General features: G+C 40.5%; 1 protein-coding gene across 1 annotated transcript in view; it reads left to right on the top strand.

Moving 5' to 3' along the window:
- The first annotated feature begins 5,432 nt into the window (after positions 1–5,432).
- The window catches only part of LOC150083797 (clotting factor G beta subunit-like), a 33,282-nt gene continuing 13,236 nt past the window's right edge, over positions 5,433–25,478 (top strand). The window contains exons 1-3 of the mRNA XM_090375363.1: positions 5,433–5,538; positions 16,447–16,505; positions 22,498–22,746. Coding sequence (XP_090231489.1) covers positions 16,460–16,505; positions 22,498–22,746 — 295 coding nt within the window. The 5' untranslated portion in view covers positions 5,433–5,538; positions 16,447–16,459. The remainder of the gene's footprint in view (positions 5,539–16,446; positions 16,506–22,497; positions 22,747–25,478) is intronic.

Genomic DNA, 25,478 nt, shown 5'->3' with positions numbered 1-25,478 from the left:
TGTGAGACCAAGGCGTGACATCCAAGTTGGCGGATAAAATGGCTCTTAAGATTGTAAATGACTGCATAGTGATCCTATTTAACCATCTCAGCATCCAGTACTCTAAACCACAGTACTACCCCCCCTGGCAGGCGTGGAACCCAAAATGGTCAACTCCTTGAGGATTACTTGGCAGGATCACAACTGACAGTGATAAATCAACCTCACCACTTGCCAACCTTTTGCAACACCCTCTGGGAGGCTACGATTGACGTATCCCTAGCCACTAGGAACTTGGCGGGATTTGTGACTGACTGGAAGGTGGAGGAGGCATGGACTACCTCACACTACCGTGCAATCACCTTTAAAATAATCAGACAACTGACAACAGTAACACTAACAAACCAACAGAAAAACAGATATGCAGTTGCCAAAGAAGACTGGATGTCATTCAAAAACCTGCTCATCACAGCCATAGAAAGCAACCCAGGCAGTATAAACCCACAGAATGACCCGGATGACCTGCTGAGGGGGACCACAGACCTAATACAAACCATTAGCGATCGAACAATCAAAAGAAAAAACCCAAAACCTGGTGCTGTTCCTTGGTGGACCCCAGAAATAGCCGTGCTTCGACGCCAGATGCAAAAAGCTAGGAAAGATTTCCAGAGAGCCCGTAGGACTTGGCCCGCACATGAAGTGGAAGCTTTAAGACAGCGCCATCGAGAAGCCAGAAATCACTATACGGACACGATACAGAAAAGCAAGAAGCGTTCTTGGGAGCGTCTAGTATCCACGAAAGGAAGAACTGACTCCTGGGGTGTAGTTTACAAGGTGACTACAAACAAACTGCCCAGGGGGGAGGTGATTAGCACCACCAGGACCTGGCATGGAGAATATACAACCACTTGGGAGCAATCAATGGGTAATATACTTGACACAATTTTCAAGGAACCCGCGACCCTAACATAGGATCTGCGAAGAAAATGAAAAATATATCACCCCTGCACTCGAGTCCCCCTTCTTCCATGAGGAACTCAGCGCGGCTGCTACCAGGATCAAAAACCGCAAATGCCCGGGACTTGATATGATCGAACCGGAGATACTGAAAAAAATAGTATAAATTGCCCCGCAAATCCTACTCACCCTCTACAACAGATGTTTGGAAACAGGGAAATTCCCTGCGGCATGGAAAACTGCAAACACCAAGCTAATTCTGAAAAACCTAACTAAGAACCCAGAATGTCCATCATCATACAGACCCATCGCGCTGCTCTCAGTAGTCAGTAAATTATACGAGAGGCTGCTCCACATGCGGATACAGAACCACTACGAAAGGGCAGGCCTGGCAGCTAAAAATCAGTTTGGCTTTAAGCCAGGATCCTCTACGGTGGATGCCCTTGGAGATCTGCTTAGGAAAGCACAAGAGTGCAGGAAAAAATATCAATTGGTCATTTCAGTCGATTTTGCCGGGGCGTTCGACTAACTTTGGTGGCCGAGCGTCCTGAACAGACTGAGAGAAGCTGCAGTACCAATCAACTTATACAAAGCAATGGAAGACTACCTTTCAGACAGAAGAGTGGAAATAAATACAAATTATCAAAAAAACACAAGAAACATACATAGGGGATGTCCGCAGGGGTCTGTCATGGGTCCTCTCATTTGGAACATGGTCTTGGACGATTTCCTGTGCCAGGACTTGTGGCTGGCTGAGGCCCAGGCCTTTGCGGACGATCTCATTGTTACTATTGAGGCAGATTCCAGAGTCCAACTGGAAAACATCGGTAATCAGGCAATGCAGAAATTACAATACTGGGCCACAAAAAACCAGCTAAAAATTGCACCGACGAAAACCATATCCATCTTGCTGAAAGGAACTCTTCAGGTACAGCGTCCACCCCAAATAAAAATAAATGGCCTAACCATCAAACTCACCAAGCAAATGAAGTACTTAGGAGTTATCTTAGATAATAACCTATCCTTCATACCTCACCTGAAACACATAAGAATGACAATAAGAAGATACTCAGCCCTAGTGGCTAGGATTACGAGGAAGGATTGGGGACTGAAAAAACGAACCCTAATGCTATATTATAAGTCAACCTTCATCCCAGCAATAATCTACGCAGCTGCAGTATGGTACACCAAAACATCACTGGTAACCAACAAGAAAATCCTGGATATGACACATAGGACCATCCTATTGACAACTACACGAGCTTGCCGCACGGTAAGCACACCTGCACTGCAGGTGCTTGCTGGAGCGCTACCCTGGATTTAGAAGCTGTGAAAGGAGGACTGTTCTACCTGCACTCAAAGGGAGTGGCCGAAAATCATCAGGACTTCACAATCAACCCAGCAAGCAGTCAAAAAACGGAAAGAGCACCGCTACAGACCCACCTCTTTCAGGAGTGGCAACAAAGGTGGACAGAGACGACAAAGGGTGAGATCACTCGTAAATTTTTTCCAGAACTGAACAAAATATACCCAAGGCAACCGGGCTGGTTCTTCCCGGGCTTGCACCTGACCTCGTTACTCACAGGACACGGACCCTTCAACCAGAAACTGTTCAGCTTCTGCCTCGTCGATGATCCAAATTGCACGTGCGGGAAGGTAGAGAGCTGGGACCACCTGCTTTACGACTGCCCACAATACGAAGACCTCAGATGCACCCTCACCACGAAAATCCATTACTTCCCCAAAGGACTTGAACATCATTTCATTGACACGGAAGAGGAGTACCGCGCTCTCTCCCAGTATGCACAGGACCTCTTCACAAGGAGAAGGGTGTTAATTGCCATTCACCGAGACTGATAGTACAGTAACATAAATCGCATAAGACAGAGACAACTCCTGGAAAAGAAAACTGTGGAAGAAAAGAAAATGAATGGAAAAGAAAGGAATAAAGAAAAGAAGAAGGGAAAAAGAAGAAGAAAAAAGAGAATCAACGGAAAAAAAAAAAAAAAAAAAAGGGCAGGGACTGCCTCATGAGTGTCCCAATCTGAATCAAGTGGACAAGAATAGAGACAACAAACAACAAACTGCAGCCTAGCTCCCAAAGCCTCACGGCAGCCTGAAGAGGGCACCTTAGCCCCCTTCACCTTTAAACCCTACTCCCCCGGGGAGACGATTCTCTCGTCGCACCCCCTCATTTCTACTCTGGTGGGGCATGGGCATGCCACGCCACACTGAAACTTGGGGCTGTCTTCCCTACTGGCTCCATACTTCTGTCTTTTCCCCCCAGTCTTCAGCCCCCCCTCTCTATTTTCACGCTAGCGAAGCCCCACACACCTAAATTTAAATACATCCAAAATAACTTCACCAACGTTCTGGCCCAACTCAAGCGACGACAACCCCACGATTGACGTTGGTATGTGTATGCACGCATATATGCACCCAACTCAGTGACGTCAACCCCACGATTGACGTTGGCACATGTATGATGTACATATGTATATATGTGCTTGTATGCAGGCATATATGCATGCAATAAAAATACAATAAAATTTTTTTTTTTTTTTTTTTTTTTTTAGGTCCTAGCCACTGAAATCTTAGGAAATTAGGTGGCAGGACCTGCCAGAGTAACTTAAGCCTACTGGGTTCCTGGTCTGCCTCCACGGGGCAAAGGTGGGGGCAACGTTGGGCCTCAGCAGGGGTTCAGCGGCTAAACAACCAGATGAACAACGGTACACGGCACTACACATATACAATATCCATACACTTTTAAATCTCTGGCATTTCCAGTGAACTGGTACACCCACAATGAAAACTACGCGGAGATGGGGGAAACTCCTGGTGCCGTCTGACACTAAATACACCTTACACCTTACTCTAAACCCAGGAAAGAAAATCCCGTAATTTTTCTTCTTTACATGTCCGAAATGGGAAGATGGAAGACTGTTCCACCAATCAACTACCCGCTGGCTAAAGGCAAATTTCCGCACGTCTATTCTACAACTGTCTTACCTCAATTTGAGTTTATGCCCCCTCAGATTCTTAGTCTAAGCAAGACGAAAAATCCCATCAGCATTCAGCTTGCTCAAACCATTCAAGGCCTTGTACACCTCAATCAGATTACCTCGCAGGGCCTAGTTTCCAGCCGCTGCAATTTGTAGAACTTAAGCCTTTCTTGTTAAGAGCACCCCCTTTGTTCCCTTCACCAATCTTGTTGCCCTTCTTTGTACTCGTTCTAGCAACTCAACATCCTTCCTAAAATGAGGCCTCGAGACCCGTACCTGGCCATTGCCTTGTATAACGGGATAATCACCTTGTATAGCGGGATAATCATGTTCCTGCTTGCAAAATTCCTATATATCTTTGAAGATTCCATGACCTACCCTGGCAGCCCGTCTGCTCTACTCAGCAATTTTCATATTTGACTGCACAATTATCCCCAGTATTTTTCACTTTCCAGTCCCCTAAGTGTAGTACCACAGAGTTGGTACGTTTCTCTGGGATTATTTGTACCCATATGCAGTACTTTGCATTTGTCAATATTAAACTTCAGTTGCCACTTCTCAGCCCATCTGCCTAACTTTTGTAGATCCTGTTGCAGTAGCGTACTGTCTATACTGTCCTTAACAACCCTGCCAACCTTTGTATCATCTGCAAACTTGAACATTAAACCTGATATACCTTCATCAATATCATTGATAAATATACAAAACAACAATGGGCCTAAAACCGAACCCTGAGGAACTCCACTAATAACATTTGTTCACGAGTCCATTGAGTACCCTCTCTGCCGTCTCCCACTGAACCACCCTTTTATCCATTGTAGCAACTTGCCCTTAATGCTCTCTCCAATTTGTACAGCAAATCCGAGTATATGATATCAAAATTATTTTTTGCTTCCAGTTCCTTTGTGACCACGTCATAGAAATCCAGTCAAATTGGTAAGACAAGACTTTTCCTTAACAAACCCATGCTGTGTCTGAATTATTACTGCAGTCTTGTCTAGATGATCTTGCAATGCTTCCTTAACCAGTGATTCCATTATTTTCCTCGAACACAAGTTAAACTACAGGACGTATCATCAAAAACCTCTCATCACATCTGAATAAAATTTAATAAAAAAAGTGATCAGTTTTATTTTTAGCCTTTAGCCACCGACACCACTGATTTCTAAAAGCTAAAGACAAACAAAAATAGTCTTAACTAACCAAAAATATTGCGAGACCCACAAATCGAGCTGATGAACGATCTGGCGGTGAAATAATGATGATGCAATGATGTAACCCCCTTCTCCTCGGCCCAGGTGGTATAGGTTAATACCTCTCGTATGGGTATGTTGTCGTGTAGCATTTTTCCTCTTAACAATAAACAAACTGTTTTCTTATTCTCTATGTTCTCTCTCGTTCTGCTGCTGCTCACGTGCATTATAAGGTGACTAGCAGCCTTGGGCTACCCTGAGGCTGTCTGTGGCGTCAGCGTTGGAGAAGTCTCTGTGTGCATTGTGACAGAATGAATCCGGTTCGTTTAGTGTCCAGGGCTTTCAGAAGCTTTTGATTTCCATCACTTAGGGCTGAGGACTGTCTGAGCTTTGGATTCCTTCTTCAGGTAAGTGGGAGGGGTGTTCACTGAGTTTTGTTTTCGAGAAATTATTGCTAACATCCAGAACCGCTGCGATATATACCGGTACTTCTGGCGCTACTGTAGGTATAAATTGTCTTCGTGATGACTAGACATCCGATTCTTTGTGTATTAGGGTGGGGAAACACGTTTTGGTTTAATCCTCGTGCCATCGACGAAGTTGAATGGAATTACAGCCTCTGTATTCCTCGCATAATATTCACTTTTGCTGTAAAAAATTACAGAAGGCAGTTGGAGCTTTGTTTCAAAATGCCAAAAATCAAATGTCTTAACTCACCATAGTGAATCGCTAATCGCAAAATAAACTATTACCACGGTGGCAGTGTTTTTTTGGGGTGATTGTGAAAAGAACATTCCACGCGGATAGTAATTCCAGACCTTCCCATATGTGAAAAAAAACATTCCAAATTTATGACCAAAAAAGATTAGGCGAAGAAACCAACAAAATCGATTTATTAACTTCGCCAAAATTGTGCAGTTTTGGCGAAGTTAATAAAGTCATTTCTTGTGTAATGAAGACTTTCGTAAAAGTCCGTTTACCCATAACTATTTGCAGAGATATGCAACGGGTTCTTCCTTTTCCTCCAGAGCCTATTTTGACAAGGTTGCTTGCACGAATCATTTTTATGCCAAAAACTTTGATTCTGTCAAAAAAAGTTGTCGATGTTGATGCTGAAATTTTCGCAGTTCTTACAAATTCTATAGACATTTGCTGTTTATCGAGACTTTTGCTTTTACGATGCTAGAAGTATGGAGAACATAACCAACATCCTCCCCAGATATATTAGAAAAGACCCAGATATTGAATCTTATCAATGACGAGGGGAACTTTTGTAGGCTTTTCTCACTCCTTGATTGAGGCAGTCAATCTCAATCATGGATAGCAAAGTTTTTTCTCCCTGAAAACGGGGGTTTTTCGTCCAGACAATCGACCACCACAGAACACACGAAATTTATGGACATATTACGCATGTGTAGATGATATGATTCCTGCAGATGGCCGTAATATGACAGTATTTTTAATTCCATAAAAGAACCCAAAACATGGGGATTTTCCTTGAGCAGTACAATCGAAGCGGTAGAAAGTTCCATTAGAAATTGCAACCATCTTTGTACATGATAGGCGAGAAGATAAGAAGAAATACAATTGATAACATTAACAAAACAAACAAAAAAAAAAAAAAACACCGGATTTGCTATTCTAAGAACTACAGATAGTTCATGAAAACAAACAGATACGTTTCAAGTGAAGGCGTTGAAGGTTGGCTGTTTAAAATTAAGCCTGATTACTTTTGTCCAAGTGGAAAGATTCTTCGGAAAGATCATAAAATTCTCAGGAGAGATTTTTCATAAAGTCTTTCAAATTTTTTTTTTTTTTTTTTTTATGTGAACCCCAAACACAAGAGGTATTAGAACCTATAGTACTTAGCACCGTGCTTGGGTTGGAAGTTGAGAAGACGAAAGAAGATATTTGTTGACATTGGACTTGAACTTCTGTACACTGTAATTTTCAGGAAATACGTATGAAGGAAGGTTGTTCCAGAAAATGGCAGTGGAATGAATAAATGAGGAAGATGAAAAGTTGGTTCTCTGGGTTTGAAGTTGGACAGTAAATGAATGTTGGCTGGTGGCAGCACGTGTTCAGACTGTTTTGAAAGAGAGAGCGGGAATTATAGAAGCCAATTCAGAAGAACAGTGCCCATGGAAGTATCTGTAGAAGAGGCATGCAGCAGAAACAGTACGTCTATGAGAAAGCGAGTGGAGAGACTCTGTTAGAGATGAATCATTAATTAACCTAACTGCCCTCTTCTGAATCGAATCAAGAAGCCTGAGAGAGGTTTTGGGGGCACCACCCCAGATGTGGGAACAATATTCCATGGCAGGGCGGATTTGCGATTTATACAGAGTGAGCAGCTGTTTGGAAGAAAAGTAATGCTGAGAGCGAAAGAGAAAACCAAGTTTTTTATATGCAGGGGAAGCAATATTTGTAATGTGCTTGTGCCAAGAGAGATTAGAAGTCAGGGTAATCCCCAAAAGAGATATATCATTTTGCCTAGAAATCGAAGTGTCACTGAGATAAGCATAGGAGCAGAAGAATCCTTTTTGCGAGATATAAGACAAGACTGAGTTTTAGAAGGGTTGAAATCAACTAAGTTGTCTTTGCCCCACTGGAGAATTACCGAAAGATCGGCATTTAAGGAATTGGTAGCAGATTTTCGAGAAGTTGAAGCTGATTGAGCAGGACAAGGTTTCTCTAAATGGAAAGTGGAATGCAATGTGCTATCATCGGCAAAACTATGGATAGGATTTCCAGTCAATGGAAGAAGGCCATTGATATTCAAGAGGAAAAGTGTGGAGGGAAGAACTGAACCTTGGGGGACACCGGCATTAGTGGAGAAGTTAGAAGACAGAGAGCCATCTACCATCACCCTCAGTGAGCGATCAGATTGAAAACTGGATAACCAATTACTAAAAACAGTTGGCAAACCATAAGATGGAAGCTTGTTTAGAAGACCTTTATTCCAAACACGATCAAAAGCCTTTGAGATGTCAAGAGCAACTACTTGTGTTTCACCGAACCTTTCCATTGAATTAGTCCATAAATGGGTAACATAAGCCAGAATATCACCAGTGGATCGACACTGACGGAATCCATAGTGGTGATCGTTGATCAGACGGAAGGTTTCTAGGTAGTTTAAGAGTTTGCGGTTAATTCATTTCTCCATTACTTTAGAAAGAGTAGAAGTAATTGCAATGGGACGATAATTGGATGGGAGGGATTTGTCATCCTTTTTAGGAACTGGCTGGATATGAGCAAATTTCCAAGCAGAAGGAAAAACACCTTTAGAATAAGGAAGTGAAAAAAGGCGGCAAAGAATAGGAGTAAGTTCAGGAGCACAGGTTTTGAGAACAAGTGGAGAAATACCATCGAGTACTGGAGCTTTCTTAGCTTCAAGATTCGTCAAAATCCTTCTGATATCCTTTTGACGGAAGACCACAGGAGGCATTGAATGGAGCGTGTTGGGAATGGTGGGAGGTGTTTTACCAAGATCATTAATACATGAGCTGGAAGAAAAATGGGATGCTAGCAGGTCAGCTTTATCCTTGGCTGAAGTGACAACAGAACCATCTGGTTTGGACAGAGGTGGGAGCAGAGTTGGGGAAAAGTTGCGGCCAATAGCTTTGGCAAGAGACCAGAATGTTCGGCTACCATTAGGACAAGAAGCAAGTTTTCTACTCTTAGCCTGTTCAAATTCTAGTTTGGACTGATTAATAACTGCTTTACAATTTTTGCGAGCTTTGGTGTAGACAGAAAATGAAACTGAAGAATTAGAAACAAGCCAATTACGATATGCAACATTTTTCTCTTGGACAGCCTTGGCACATTTATTGGAAAACCGCGATTTAGATAAAGGACGAGATTTTAAAGTGGAATGTGGGATAAAGGATTCCATTCCTGCAAGAATAATTTCACTGACACGATCTGAGCAAACATTAACATCAGAAGTTTTGAAACAGTAATCTGACCAAGGAAAAGAAGAAAAGAAGTCTCGCAGGTCATCCCATTTTGCATTCTTGTAATGCCAAACAACACGAGGTTGGGAATAGCCATGAGATAAAGGTTCCATTGGACAAGAGGCAATAACGAAGTTGTGATCTGAAGTGCCTAAAGGACCTCTCACTTCAACCTTGTACTTAGAAAGGTTGTTTGTGAGAAAAAGATCAAGCGTATTGGCTGTATGATTAGGATTGTCCGGTATTCTTGTAGGTAAATGAGCAATCTGTGCTAGGTCATTAGTAATTTCAAAAGCCTCAGCATCTCGACCTGCTGGGTCGGTGTGACTAGAAAACGGAAGCCAGCTGGAGTTGTGAACGTAAAAATCACCAAGGAAAATTACCTCACTGTTAGGAAAGTTGGACTGGAGAAAGTCAAGTTGCAACGAGAGGAAGTCAAAGAGCTCCAAGTGATTGGTGAAATTGGGAGAATGGTAGAGACAACAGATGAATTTGACACAATGAGGTAGAGAGATTTTAAGCCACAGAAGATCAAAGAGAGGAGATTCCAAATTGCCAAGTCTCTGACAGGGAATATCAGAACGGACATATGCACAAGTACCACCTTTGAGGCGAAAGGAATCATACAGCGAATAATTTGGGCATCTGAGATGAGGAGTAGATGAATCAACCGATAACTGAGATTCTGTGAGAAAAAGTACATGGGGTTTGGCAGTCTGTAAATGGAAATGGACATCGTTGAGATTAGAATTGAGAACACGTATATTTCTGAAATGAATTAGGAAATGTTTGGAAGGTTTCGAACTTTTCGCAGATAAGTTTGCTCTATTCGTTTGACAATTCATGGTGTATTCAATAGTAAGAAAAAGTGGGTGGGACATGCTGTATGAAGTAATGAAATTTTTGGATATGGCTTACATGTGGTAAGAATATACCGAGATCCTTGACATAACGTGGCCTCGGCAATGCTCCCCGCATACACACTACTCGGACTCCCTCCAGTCACTATCTGGCAGAGTAGAGGTAGCAAGATTATACACTAGATGATCTCGAAGCCTCCTAGAGAGTTACCAATAGGTTCGGTCCGGTGTACTAACTAGTGGCCGGCTTGCGAACACCGTTTTAGAACTGTACCCTCGAAATGTAAGGAATATTGGATCTCCCCACGACGTTCATCATAACCTCAAAAGTCATCAATCATACTGCATGATGGAAGAGGTAGGGAAGGGTTGACCGGAACTTAGCTCTACAGACTAAACATGGGTTGTACCCATGTTTAGTCTGTAGAGCTAAGTTACCACTTCAAGCCTCCAATAAGCAAACTGGTGGATTTCACCGGTTGATGAGAGTCATCTACCACCTAGTACTGCCTGGTAACATAGAGGGGCGACGTTCCTCCATGTGGTGTGGGCACCACACCTCGACCCCTGCTTACGTTAGTTCGCACCTGGGTGGTCAGCCAACATGAACTTGTGCATGGAGGTTATACCCAGGATTACTAACGGTCCCACCATCGTGAAGGTGCTAGCATTGGAAAGTTCTCATCGAAAGTTGTTTCTGCGTTAAAATGATTTTTGAGGATTGGTGCATAGATTTTGAAGAAGCCATTGTGAATCCAGGAGATTCCACGTTGGAAAAAAGTACTGATTTATTTTTTTATGTCATAATTAATAGATGAAATTTATAAATAAATTGAACTACTGATCTTTTATTTTTCAACATCTCGGGAAAATCTGCTCACATCGAGGCTGCAGATTTGCAATGCTCAACACCGAAAAACACGTTTCTGTTTGTTGCAACAAAGGTTATTCTTTAGTGGGTATTATCCGATGTCTAGTTTTTAATGACTATAAAATAAAAAAGACACGCAGTGAGAGGAGTCGGGGTGTGCGATTCATTTCTTTGGAAGAAACTATTTCTACTGTTATCTTTATTTTCTCCTAAGAGACACCCGCTTATAGCTATTTATATTTTGTATATTTCTCTCATACTTTTGTAATTTATAGCAATTTTGAGAAAATAATATCCTTTAATTCTTTCAATTAGGTAAAATAATAAACACCGTAAGTTCCGTACCTTTCAGGTTAAGCATATATGGGCCCCATGTAACCTGCAGGCACATGTCCCTGTCTTTACCTCTGTATGTAAATATCATCCTCCTAGCTTTCTGCTGTCCATGGGATGGTTCTTCGGCAGAGCAATAAACAGATTTGATAAATAAATAAATAAATAAATAAATATTAACCAGGGGGTGCACATTCATATATACAAATATAAGTTATATACATAATTATCCATTTATAATTTATATACATAATTATCCATTTATAATTTATATACATAATTTATAATTAATTTATATATAAATTATAATTTATATACATAATTATCCATTTATAATTTATACAAAATATAAATTGTCTAATTAACTATATTATACAAATCATTGCCTTATTTTATTTTTCAGGACAGACAGATAGAGAGAGCACAAGCATAATTTGTAATTTTACATGGAATTAGAGAATGTTCACATCTACACCACTACTTACAGCGAGATAAGAGAAAGATAAGACGTATAATGTAAACATAACAGGAGCAAAACAGTCCCGACCAGTTCGTTCTTCATTTCCTGCATTCTCTTTTTTTTTCATTCATCTGTGGGATCCACTCAACATTTATAGGTGGAGTAATGCATTCTGAAACATTTCAGTCCTGGACTTCTTCTCTGTGCAAAGCCTTTCAGGGTCTGCTTGAAGATCGTTGAACATCTTAATGGTGTTAGAAGGAAAAAATCGCCGAAGGCTTCCCAGCTGCGTGAGCGCGCTACTGATTGGAAGGGATGGTGTCCTATTCGCCCACTTTTGAGTCATGCAGGGCCGAGTCAGCAGGTAGTCAGTTTTCGGCGAGTCAAGTCTCCCGGTCAGCAGTTTTGCAAGCGTGAGAATGTTCTTGGTGGCAATTATGTGAGAACAAGGCGTGACATCCAAGTTGGCATATAAAATGGTTCTTGAGATTGTAAATGGCTGCATAGTGATCCTGCTTAACCATCTCAGCATCCAGTACTCTAAACCCATCTTATGATGCCATATAGCGCCCCGGCTCTGTCTAGCCTGCTTTTTACTCCTCTTTCCCTAGCAGGGGGGGAGGGATGGCCTGCTGTCTCCTCCCCCTCCTGCCACCCCTCTTTCTCCTGTGATGGGGCATGGGTATGCCCCACTATTTCAACAGGGGTCATCTTCCCTATAGACCCCTTACTTCCAATTTCCAACCCCCAGTCTTCCACCTCTCCTCCCATCTCTTTCCCCTTACAACAGCGCCTGCCCCACACGTACAAATTTAAAACACCAAAATTCATGCCCGACCTATTAGGAAATCTTATCACCTCCAGCGCTTATCCCTTATAGCCCCTCTAAGTTGCGTGTAATGTACCATCTGTGCCCAAAAGAAAAGAAGAATTTTTATGTTAATGATTTTTTTAAATTAATTAATTAATTTATTTTTTATTATTTTTTTTAAGGCCCTAGCCACTGAAATCTCAGGAAAATAGGTTGTAGGACCTGCCAGAGCAAACTTTAAGGGAACACCTGGCTGGCCTCCACGTGGCGGAGTACGTAAACGACAGGTCCCATCTGGAGCCTGGCGGCTAACAAGCCAGAGGAACAAGGGGCACAACATATTACACAGTACATGATCCACACACTTTTAAACCTCTGGCCTTGACAGCGTACTGTCCTCGATACAAAGAACATACGCGGAGATGGGGTAAATCCCTCGTGCCGTTAGACCCAAAAATACTCTGTACTCTAAACCCAGGAAAGCCTTGATGGTAGCATCTGGGGCAGATGACCAAATCTGAGATGCGTAGAGAGGGATGGGGATGACGCATCTTAAAATATATTGTTTAACAAGGTCAGGGTTGGTTCCTGATACCTACCAGTTCCTGTCTGGAGGTCCATAGTGCTGCGTAAGTTTTCTTCTTTACATATCCGAAATGGGGTGTGAAATTTAGGTTTTCGTCCCATTTCAGACCAAAATCAAAGGGTGTTTGGCTTTTTTCACCACGCTGCCATTGACGCGTATTGATATGTGGTTCTTTATTACCTTGTTGGTGAAAACCATTTGTGCTGTCTTGTGTTCGTTTAGTCGGAGCCCCATGCAATTTAGGTATTCTTGCAATTCGGCGATTTTGGAGTTTGCTTCGTTGTTGCATTGTAAAGATGTGTTTTGGTCACTCGAGGTGACGAAAAATTTCAAGTCGTCTGCATATACGACAAATTGTTTATGATTTTGAGTCAGGAAAGGATGCAGTGCTGTTGCAAAGAGGGTAGCAGAGAGGACACCACCTCATGGGACTCCCCTGTTGACTTGGAAGGTCTCTTTGGAAATTCCATTTATGGCAGTGGTGTGTCTCTTCCTCAAAGAACCCGCTATTATAGCTAATACATGCCCAGTTACATAGAAATATTCCCCCAAGATGATAGCAATAGCCGAGATGGAAATACTGTCGAAAGCGGATGCAACATCCAAGAAGACAATATCTAGTTGCTGTTTGAAGTCAACGGCATGTTGGATTCGAAATAGAGTCTCCATAAGATTGGTGTGGTGGTAGGAGATCTTTGTGGGATCACTGAATGAAGGTACTCCGGTCTATGCCCGAAACAGTAATGGTTGATGGTATTTAAAATGGATTTCTCAAATATTTTGGAAACGAACATCCAATTGCAATAGGCCTGTAGTCTTTTGGCGAATTTAGGATCGTTATTTTTGGGAACAGGTTTAACGAAGTACGTATTCGATATCTTCAGAGAGTGGTTTTCACTTAAAATTTTGTGGAAAATGTGAAGGAGCAGATCTATGATGTATACACTGCTGATCTTAATCATGAAAAGCTGGAATTTATCAGGCCCAATTGTGGCTTTATTCCTGAGGCTATTCACAGCGGCGTTAGTGTCATCTCTAGCGATATTGATTTGGGACAGTTCGGCATAGACCTCTGTCTTCAGTTTGCTAATTGCTTCACGGAGTTTCTCTGTGTTGACTTCACTTTCAACTTGATTTTCTGCCAGAGGGGTTCCAGTGGTGGCTTGGGTTCATTCTGAGAAGATGCGTTCGGACATTATATCCGTACGCCTTTTCTTATTATATATCCTGCTTCCTTTCTTTAAATGTGATCGCACCATGTCATATTGAGCTTGACGTTTCAATCGAATGAACCGTGCTCTAGCTTCTTTATATTGAATATAATCAGGTGCGTGTTCAGTTTTTTTCCATTTCCTGAAGAGTTTTTGCTTTTTCTTGAAAGCATATTTTCTTTTGGACTAAACCAGGAATTTGCCCGATCGGATATTAATGCGTTTTGATGCCCCCTCAAGAGCAATAAAGTGAAGGGTATCCGAAAGTGCTTCTAAGGCATCGTCTACGCGGAGTTGGGAGAGATTTTGACAGTTGAAATTCATGATCCATTTCGTTTCAAAATTACGTCTGTTTTTTTTTTCTTGGTTGAGAAGATAACATCAGTGTTGCTTTCCCACCTCCAGTTCTCTCTTTGTCTGCAAGTTTGAATTCTTAGGTTGGATTGAATTGAAAGAGGGATGTGATCGGAAGCGATGCGAGTCGTACTGTCATGTTAATGTGATGTCTACAGTATTGTAGTATACCAGGTCAAGGCGCTGTGTGCCTCTTGTGGGGGGCGTTTCAAGTTTTTTAATCGAGAGGTTTTCCATAGTATCATCCAATTCGCCCTTTGCATCTTTGTGCTTAGGAAGAGGCATGTTCAAATCACCCATATCGATAGATTCTACATTTGGGTTCAAGTTTGTGACGAGCCAAGTAAGTGTTCATTTCTGGTTTCGCTGTCATGGTTGGATGGAAGAAGAAAATCTTTATTGTACAGTAAAGATACAGATACAATAATGTGCCCGCCACAGCCAGGAGGCCAGGGGCTTGACAATGATATAGAAATATAAAAATATGTACAGTATAAAAATTTGTGCAGTATAAAAGATTACATAACAATTAAAAACGTAGCATTAACCATTCAATAGATATGAGTATGTACATAGTTGTGAGGCAGACAGTACACCAAGGTATGTGCACGTTCATATGTACAAAGCACATATTTAAGCATATTCACAGAAGTCAGAGTATTTCACAGTGCAACTTGATGTTCGGTATTGCATTTTCTTGTGAGACAGTTCGTCGATTTGCCTGCCACGTGCCGTTATGCGCCTCATAGGAGATAGCAGATGGAGATATCGGTATGAGTCGACATGTATTCTATGTATTCTATGTCCTATATGTATTCTATATCCTTTATTAACTGACAGTACGACTGAAGGTTGCTGAGACCGCTTCGAAATTTTCCGAGTGTGACCCTTGATTTTTAATTACAGAGAACTTATTCTTATAGAGTATCATTACTCCTGCTCCTCTTTTGTTTTCTCTTCTTCTTGTAACTCATTTAAAACCAAACTTTTCAGCCAGAGCATCTAGCTGTCTATTATGTTGAGTTAGAAAGTCATGAGACGAGTTTGATTGACAGCATGATGGATGTCACCAAACTTCTTTTCTTGAAGTGGACCACGCTTGTTGGCATTTTTTAAACGTTGAAAGAATATAATTCAATGAATCTGATCTGTCCTTTTGACCACTGCCTTGATCCAAAGTGTTTTGGATTACGCAAGCAGTGGCAAGTAACTCGGATGTGGAAAACAGTCCATCAAAGTGCCAAAGCATTTTCGTCGAGATGTAGTTCAGGAGAAAATGCTTCTTTAAAGAATTGCACTGCCCTATGGCAGCATAATTGCCCTCAGGTGAGCGTGTGGTTTATGGAGCACTGAAGTTGTTAAGGCAGAAACTTGTTGTGTGTCATATAGGATAGTTGCTCCGCTACGGCAGAAACAGAGTTTCTTAGGACTGTGATTAAGACCAGCCTTCCCTTCCTCTGTGTCTCGAAATGGTTGTTGATTGTAATCATAAGAAAGAACAGATTTCGCCAAGAAAGGCGTGATTATTGAGTGCTGATTCAAGAAAATCTGCACTAATATTATGTTTTATTTTGTTCTGGTTTATTTTGTTTCAGAGTAAAGTATACACAACAGGGTTCCGATTTACTGATCATAGCGAAGAAAATAACAATCAGTAAATTGTAATGCTTTGAATATAAAATTATATTGAAAAGTTTGGTAGAGAGGCGATGATTCAAGCAGGATAATTACATCTACAAGAAAATATTTAAAATATTTACGAGAAGTATAATCGCTCTTTAAAATGATATTATACCAGCTGTTCATATTTGAAATATATGCACTGCATAAGAATGAATGATAATCATAAGCAGTTATTCAATGTTTTTTACAGAACAAACAGAAGAATGAAGGGGCCGTGGCTGATCATAATGTCCCTCTCCTTCGTGCTAGGTATGTCAGTGCTTTTCGTGATTATCTAATGTTTGTTGTGGCATTAACATGATAACGTTAATTAGTAAGGCCAAATAATGCAAAGAACCGGACTGTTTTTGTTAATAATAAAGATAATCGTCATTCTAATCTCATTACCACAAAGCAACCATCCAATTCAGCTTTGAACTTAGCCACACTCACTGCCTCTGCCAATTTGGGATGCAACATATTCCAGTGTTGAACAACCTACTGCCTGTAGGTGAACTTGGTAAGCATAGACAGAAATTGCCAATTCAGAATGTTGTCTTCGAGAGCGCCTTCAACTCCATCTGTAAATCTTCGCATTTATTTGAGATATCACTCAGACGTGGCCGAAAAGTAACCTCAGTGTAATGCCATGGTTTTCAAAATGTTTAAACCTGATTGTGTCACTGTACTCATTAATCAAGGTATAAAGGACATCTACATATTTCTAGCAGTGATGTCTGTACATGGTGGGTTCAAAAAAGATTTGTATTCATCCAGAAATAGTTGTGATAGAAGGTTGAAACAAACACCGTCTGTTACACATTTTCAACGTGGTCACCAGTCAAAATGACACATATTTTGCCAACTCTCAATGCTTCCACTAGCCAGTTTTGTAAAAGTCCTCTGACTGTTCTTCAAACCAGGACGTGGCAGCAAAAATCACCTCATCATCAGCAACTGCAAAGTGTTTTTCTGCAGCTACTTCTTTGACGCTAATACGGCGATTTTCCAAGATTAATGCCTCAATTTTTACAACACTTTTCAGTTACAGCAGATGCTGAGCGTCCTGGGATTTCTTCATCATGCATTGAGGTTTTTCCACATTTCAATTGTTTATACTAATGTGCAAAAACACTACAACATGGGCAATCTTTCTATAAATAGCGAACATTTCTTTGTGAATTGTTTTCGGTGTTTCCCATTGCAAAAAGAGGAACAGAATCACAGTTCTGTATTGTACTTTATCCATTGTGACACTTCACTTCATTCAACGTGATTCTGCAAAGAAAAAGAAAAGAAATTCTGGGCAAAGAAAAAGAAATAACGAAAAATATTTAAAACCTAGGCCATTGAAGTCTTCGTTTTTGGAAGCTAAAATTTGCCAAGATGGCTATCCAGAATGAATTATGCTTGACTCGTGCAACCGCAAACTATTAAACAAGAAACTGTGACATGAAGGATTTTTAAATGAATTGAAGCAGCTAATATTACAAATGAGTGAAATCAACGTATTGCCAATGCTAGGAATTCTGTTTACAGCTGACCTAACGAGTGAAACTTGGACACGCGATCAGATTCCATAAGTGACAGAAAACCCTACTGACTGACGTTACATGAAAACCAATTTATCAACAACACACTGCAGAACCTTTGTGTCAGCTGGTCGATCAAAATTTACTTATAAGTATCCAAGCTCCACAGAATGATCTTACAATTTTCAGGAACATCCTCACACACTATGGCGGCAACTTAATATTAATTATAGCAAGGACTTCTTTTTAAGCTAACTTTTAAGGGAAAAAACCCTCAAAAACTCTATTTAAAGAGATTCTTACCTCACTTCATGAAGTGAGTTACTTAGAAGCTCTTGCTGTTTTTAATATTAGATTGGTAAAATACAGAAACCGGCAGCCATTGTTCTATAATTAATGGCAGTATTAACATTGACAACGTAAGGAGCAATTAATAAGTGAAACCTTCATATAGCAATTTGCAATCAATATCTATTAACCTTCTGGAGGTATTATTCAAAACTCAGCGTGCCTCAACGACAACACTCCACTGAATACCACATTTCTCTATCTGAAATCGAAATATTATAGGCTTTCAGTGCAATTCCTAACCTGCATCCTATAGTTGTAATGTGGGTTACCCACGTTGACTTATAAAGAAGGTCATTTTAAGCGCGGAATGATGGAACCGAAGTGATTGAAAGCGAATTAATACTACTACTTCCAAAACTACACTGATTAGCCTTTTTTGCGGTTTTTCTTTGTACTGGTTTCTTCAGTAATGTATAAATTCACTGAGCATCGTTGGCAGAATCCTCCGACAGAAAAGGATGGATTTTAATAATATGAGTAAACTTTCATTGTAACTTCCAGTAAATTGTTTTACAATAATATGGACCGAGTCATCATCATCATCATCAGTCATTTTCAGTCCACTGAAGGATGAAGGCCTCTCCACAACTTTCCAGTTCTTTTTGTGTTTTGTGAAATGGTCATCCATTTACTACCCACCAACAAACCCATGAATTTCATCTATCCACTTCCGCCGTTGTCTTCCAGGTTTTCCTCTAGCTGCTCTTGGGTACAATTCTGTTATTCTCTTAGTCCATGTGCCATCATGTGTTCGAGCTATGTGTCCTGCCCAAGACCATTTTAATTCTTTATTTTTGATAAGAATGCCCTTTACTTGAGTTTTCTGCCTAATCCATGTGTTTCCCTTCTTATCCAACAGTCTGATTACCAATATAATTCGTTCCATTCTTCGCTGTGTAGTTCGCAGCTTCTCTTCCATTCTTCGCTGTGTAGTTCGCAGCTTCTCTTCCATTCTTCGCTGTGTAGTTCTCAGCTTCTCTTCCATTCTTCGCTGTGTAGTTCTCAGCTTCTCTTCCATTCTTTTGGTGAGTGCCCAAGTTTCACTTCCATAAGTCATGGTGGGGAGGATACATTGATTCATTATTTTACGTTTCAGACAAACTGGGATATTGCTCTTCAGTATGTCACTATATTTCCTGAATGCTATCCATCCAAAATTTTTTCTTCTCTTGACTTCCAGCCATTTATCATTATTACAGCTAATAACTTGTACCAGATAAGTATATGACTCCACCTTTTCAATTACTGCTCCTTCAATCATTATTTCCCTTTCTGTGGCATACTTGTTCATCATTACTTTTGTTTTAGCCATATTCATCTTTAGTCCAAAATCCTTACTAACTGTGCATAACTGATTAAGATTTTCCTCTAATTCTTTGGGATCGTGGCTTTTGACCACAATGTCAGCTGCAAATCGTAAATGGTTTCAGTACTCTCCATTCACATTGGCTTCTTTCTGCGACCAGTCTAATCTTCTGAAAGCTTCCTCAAGGGCAGCAGTAAACAGATTGGGAGATATTGTCTTCTTGTCGAAGTCCTTTCTCAATTTTAAATTTAGCATTAGCATTAGCATTAGTAGAGGCATATGATGCAAGAACGCAATCTTATGCAGCACCAGCCAAAAAAAAAAAAAAAAAAAAACAATGCACTTCCACTTCACCCCTCCATTCGTTCGAAATACATATCCAGCTGAGCCTTAAATTTTTTTAGGCTATCAACTTCCACAACAAGGGATGGAAGTCTGTTCCACCATCCAACTACCCGCTGGCTAAAGGGAAATTTCCGCACATCCATCCTACATCTGTCTTCGCTCAATTTGAATTTATACCCTCTCAGGTGATTATTCTGAGCAAGAGGAAGAATCCCATCGGCATTGAGCATGCTCAAACCATTTACTACTGTCTTTGTCTAGTCTAATAAAGGAGGTAGCATTCTCATATATATATTCTTCAAAATCATAATATATGGGGTATCTATGCCTTGTCTTTCCAGTGCCCGAAACATTGCCGTATGCTGTGTGGAGTCAAATGCCTTTTCATAATCCACAAATGCCAGGCATAATGGTGTTTTATATTCATTTGCTTTCTCCATTAGCTGTGATATTAGGTGAAGGCGATCCATAGTTGAGAATCCTGTCCTAAAGCCAGCTTGCTCTTTCGGTTGATTCTCATCAAGTATTCTTTCTAATCTGTTAGTAATGACCCTTGTGAACAACTTGTAGATATGGGATAACAAGCTGATTGGTCTATAATTTCCAATTTCTGATTTATCTCCTTTCTTATGCAGCAGCAAAATTATGATTGAATTATTCCACTGCTTGGGCGTCACACCTTTTCTAATGCACTTTGTGAAGAGCCTTGCCAGTTTTTGTGTTATGTCTCTTCCTCCCAATTTTAACAACTCTACAGTAACTTCATCTTCCCCGGGGCTTTCCGATTCTTCATTTTCTTCAATGCATGTTCTACCTCATCAGGAAGAATATCGGGTATGTCGTATGTGTTGCTACTTTGCAATCCATCTTCCCCACTGCTGGTATCATTCCCTCGCTCCTTGTATAATTCTCTATAGTAGTCTTCTGCTATTTGAATTATGCCTTCTCTGCTGTTTATAAGTACACCATCGCTATTCTTCAGTTTCAGTATCATTTGTCTTTCTGTATTACTGCTTATGGCTGCTGATTTAAATCCTTTGTTTTCCCTTAATGCTTGTTCTACTTTTCTTGTGTTAAATCTTCTTATGTCCTCTCTGAGTCTCTTTCTAATGGCTTTGCATAACTCAGTATACTCAATTTTCTCCCTGTCAGTGTTTTTCTTGCTCTTCATTTGTCGTCTTTGGTTCATCATGACAAGTGTTTCTTGACTAATTTTTTCTTCTTTGGATTTCTGTTTCCCTATAGGTTTCTTGGGCTTTATCACTTTCAGAAAGTTGTAATATTCCTCGTTGATATCTCGGTCCTGAGCAGAAGCTCAAACTTGTTCTTAAGTTGCAGTACATATTGGAACTTAAGACCGAGTGCGTTCCCTTATCATATCGCTCTAATCTTCGTAATGACCTTTAGAACTTATATTGCCAATGACACTTACGTAGTGTACTGCGAAGTAGGATCTGGTACAGACTGAGGAGAATGACCGAGGGAGGATGATTTTTTCTTGTAGAAAGCTATTAAATTAATGAGAGCCGCGGTCTGCTAATACAGTACTTCATTCTTCATAACGTGTTTAAATCAGTGTTCGCGATGCACGGTCACTTCGGCAGTGAACACCACAACCATGGTTTACAAGTACGGATGATGTAGGGTGATCTTCGGCTATTAATATTGCCACTCCACGATGCCTACTTTACTTCTTGCGGCAATATTGGTTAGTCCGTGTTCCACCATTATTGCTCTGATTGATGATTACAATAGTAGACAGTTTCTGGATGAAATCACGAAGAATTTTCTTCGATTTTCTCTCAAAACCTTCGAAAATATATGTATATTTTATAAAATGTTTTCATATTATTGACTTCTTTTCTTCTAAACTATTAGCAACGACATGGTTTTAAATGTGGTAGATTAAACTACGTTTGATCATTTAATTTTTAATATGGATCGTAGAACAGCATTTGATAATGGACAACAACAAGAAGTTATCTACTCCGATATTTCCGATTCATTCGACTTAATTAACACGCAGTTTACCGCTATGGTGTACATCAACGATAAATTGCGTGTTCTCTGGTAGACTGCCGTTTTCTGTCTGATTTTGCTGTTTTCGGGAGAAAAATCATGCTGTCCTCGCCTGAGATCGACTAACTCAGCCACTTAAAAAAAAAAAAGCACGTAAAAATTCCTCGCTCCATTGACAGGATTCGAACTCAGTTCCTTTCCACAGGTGGGGAGAGGACGGTGATTATATCAACTGTACTACCCACGGGTCTTTTGTGCTCAATTCATATCAGAGTTTCCAAAGTTTACATTGGTGAAGAATGTTTTAAGGTTTGTTTTAAAAGGTTTGATGTTTTTCTTATTTATTTGTGCACTTGCACAGGCTGATCATCTAATTTGTTGGAGATTGCAGGAGAATATTTGTCTAGTAATGCTCTGACATAGTTGAAAGGTCTGATATGTTGAAGGAAAACTGGTCATAAGCTGCTTTGTGAACTGTGGTTTTACCAGTCACTGTATGACTAAGATATGAAGTAAGGATGAGAATTGTCTGCTGTTCATGAAGATGAATTACTATAATTGATAACCATTCTTATAGCCACGTGAAATTAATAATATAGTTTATTAATTTCACATGGTATAAGAGTGTTTGTTAATTATGATAATTAATCTTCATGGAAAAGAACCCCCTAACGTCCTTCTTTAATTATATGTCTGTTGTTCTTTACAGCTGCTCCCAAAGAGGAGAACATGACTGTTCTTCTGCTAGTTCACGAAGAGGTGTTGGCTGTGAAAAAAGAAGACCCTTGCACTACTCTCGCCGGCGTTGTAGGTCGATGCAAGATGGTGACGGAGTGTTTGGGCTGGACAGTGGACAGTACTGAACCACGCTGCGACTACGAAGACGACATCCCGTTTGTGTGCTGTGAAAACTCATCTCCAACCAAATTGACTGAGGTGCCAAACTTATGGGTTGAAAGTAAGTACAAATCTTTGGTATGTCGGCTTTAGGAGATCTTACAGTGTCGTGAACGATGTTGTAGAGTTGAGCATCTCCGTTTAGGGCTAACATTTGTAAGGTTTAAATGAGATTTGTAGGGTTTGCTTCTAACGCTGATGCTTCACTGTATGGCAACGGTTAAATTAAATGTTGTGCTGGTAAAAGAAAACAAAAATATTTGAACCTTCCTTGTACAGTTTCTTTGCGCAATATTCATTGTCCAGACGGACAATGAATATTATCCGTCTGGACAATATTCATTGAATGGGTAGTAGCACAGGGTTAAAAATTTCTGTATTTCAGCAGTAACACTTCCTTCAGCTTAACAGTAGCATCCTTTTTTTAATTAAAGGTACTGTATTCAAAAAAAAGTTGTGCGAATGAGGAAAGATGGACAAAATCAGTCACGACGCAGCCATCCAATATTTTGGGCAAAAGGAACTAACCAAGTGAAATTAATGGGAAGGATATCCTTTCCTATTCCATGGTTAAGAAGTAGGGAGTAGAATTTAAACGAGGGGTTGAGAGCGTGAAAGATGACCAGAGACCTCTGTGGAAGACTTGAAACGTTCATTACCCCAGAAGTTGTATACATTGTTCATGATATGGTGATGGGTGATCGACTAGTGACAGTTTGGTACAATGCCAGCGTCTTGGACATCTCATCTGAACGTTTGTTATAGCGAGAACTGTTGTTATTATGTGTACTACGTAATAACGGAGGTACCTGCTAAAGGTGCCAGCACGACAGATTCAAAAATTGTTGACAGCCAATCAAAAGCGCACGAGAAATTTTCCAATGTTGGCATTTGCATCCATTTGCAAATTTCCCTGAAAGATTTGTAACCATCGATAAGACGTGGGTCGATGCACCACCGTCAATCAGAGACAAAGGAGAGTAGAAGAGAAGAGAAGAGAAGAGCATTGAAACTGAGTTGACCTTGAGCCACTTTCCTCACCTATATCTTCCTAATCACTGCAGGTAGATTTAGCCCCTTTCCCAATCTTTCCTCTTTCCCGCTAGAGGAGCTGGTGTCTGTCCCAATTGCCAAAAAATAAAAAAAAAAAACCTATGGAGAAGTAGACCTGCTTAAACATGTACAATGGTTTAATTAGACTCCAGGTGTAGTTATAATCTGTGTACTGTGTCCCATCAGTCCAGGAAATTTGTTTAAACGTGTGTAGGGGTTTAATTAGAGATGTTTGTTTTTATGCACCGCAGTAGCACAGTGGTATCGTCACCGTTCTCCCCACACCGGGTAGAAAAAGCCTGGGATCGAATCCCATCGGAGAACTTCTATGGGCTTTTTTAAATCCGTGGCTGAGTTTGTCGGTCTCAGGTGTAGATAGCAAGGTTTTTTTTTTTTTTTTTTTTTTTTCAGAAAATCTGGAGTTTTCCCTCCAGGGAAACAGGCAAATCGACCAGAGAACACACGCAATTGACAGACACAATGGGTAGTTGAAAGAAAATTCCGAGGTGATTCTAAAATAATAGTTAGTTTTTTTTTTAATCCGCTGTTCTTCTGGAAACAAAGTCGAAGCCACCAAAAAATTTATACCTTACGCCCGCCAGAATCTTAACCAAACACGCCCTTGCATGGTTTACACCGAACCTGGAAACTACTTTCTTGCTGACTGGCCACGGTTCCATCAAAGCCGGCCTTAAGCAGTTTTGGATTTTTGAGATAACATTTGTATTTGCGACGAGTAGGAAGAATGGGCTCATGTCCTAAGGTACTGCGTGCTTACTTTGACCTCACAAAACAGCTCTTCCTTCAGATCATCCTTCCAAACTTTAATTCGCTCCATTCTTTGATTGTAAACAAGGAAGCACTTTGTACAGCCTTCTGCAAGCGAAAAGACTCCTTCTGGCTGCTGTATACGCTCCTGCTTCCCACCGGTTTCTGACTAACCCACTCATCTAGGATACACCTAAACCAAGTCTTTTCCACTCTGTCAATTCCGAGAACTTAGATATTAGTATTAGTATTACTGGTGGCAAATAATGCAGAAAGCCAACTTGTACAGCATCAGCAAAAAAAAAAAAAAAAAAACAACTTCCCGTTTGTCTAGTTCTAAACTGAATTTATTCAAGTTATCAACTTTCATAACAACAGATGGAAGTTTGTTCCAGCAATCAACCACCCTTTGGCTGAAGGCAAACTTCTGCACATCTATTCTGCAACTATCCTTCCTCAATTTCAATTTATGCTTCCCCCTCATCTGTAAGCAAGAGGAAGAACTCCATCAGCTTTGAACTTGTTCAATTCATTCAAAGCCTTGAACACCTCAATCAGAACACATCACAGGTGCATAGTCTTCAGAAGCTGCAATTTACATACCTGAAGCATTTCTTGGTAAGATCACCCCTTTCTTCCCCTCACCAACCTCATTTTCCTTCACTGTACGCATTCCAACAGCTCCTTTCTGAAAATGACGCCTCCTTTAGTATGCGGTACTAAAGATGTGGTCTGAGCATTACCTTGTACAATGGAATAATCACCTTCTCATCCCTGCTATCAAAATTCCTGTATATCATTGACAAATACCATGAACTGTCCTGGTAACATGTCTGCACTGCTCTGAGAATTTCCTGTCTCATCGCACATTTGCTATCTCACCGCACCCCCAGTTCCTTTTCATTTTCCGCTATCATGAGTGCATACTACGCAGTCGATAGGTTAATCTGGGATTAGTGTTACCCACGTGCA

Source organism: Mastigoproctus giganteus, chromosome 6 (genome assembly GCF_048544385.1).
Source record: "Mastigoproctus giganteus isolate SK-2022 chromosome 6, ASM4854438v1, whole genome shotgun sequence".
Classification (NCBI taxonomy): domain Eukaryota; kingdom Metazoa; phylum Arthropoda; class Arachnida; order Uropygi; family Thelyphonidae; genus Mastigoproctus; species Mastigoproctus giganteus.
Note: the sequence above shows the minus strand (reverse complement) of the source record. Positions and strands in the feature narration are given on the sequence as shown.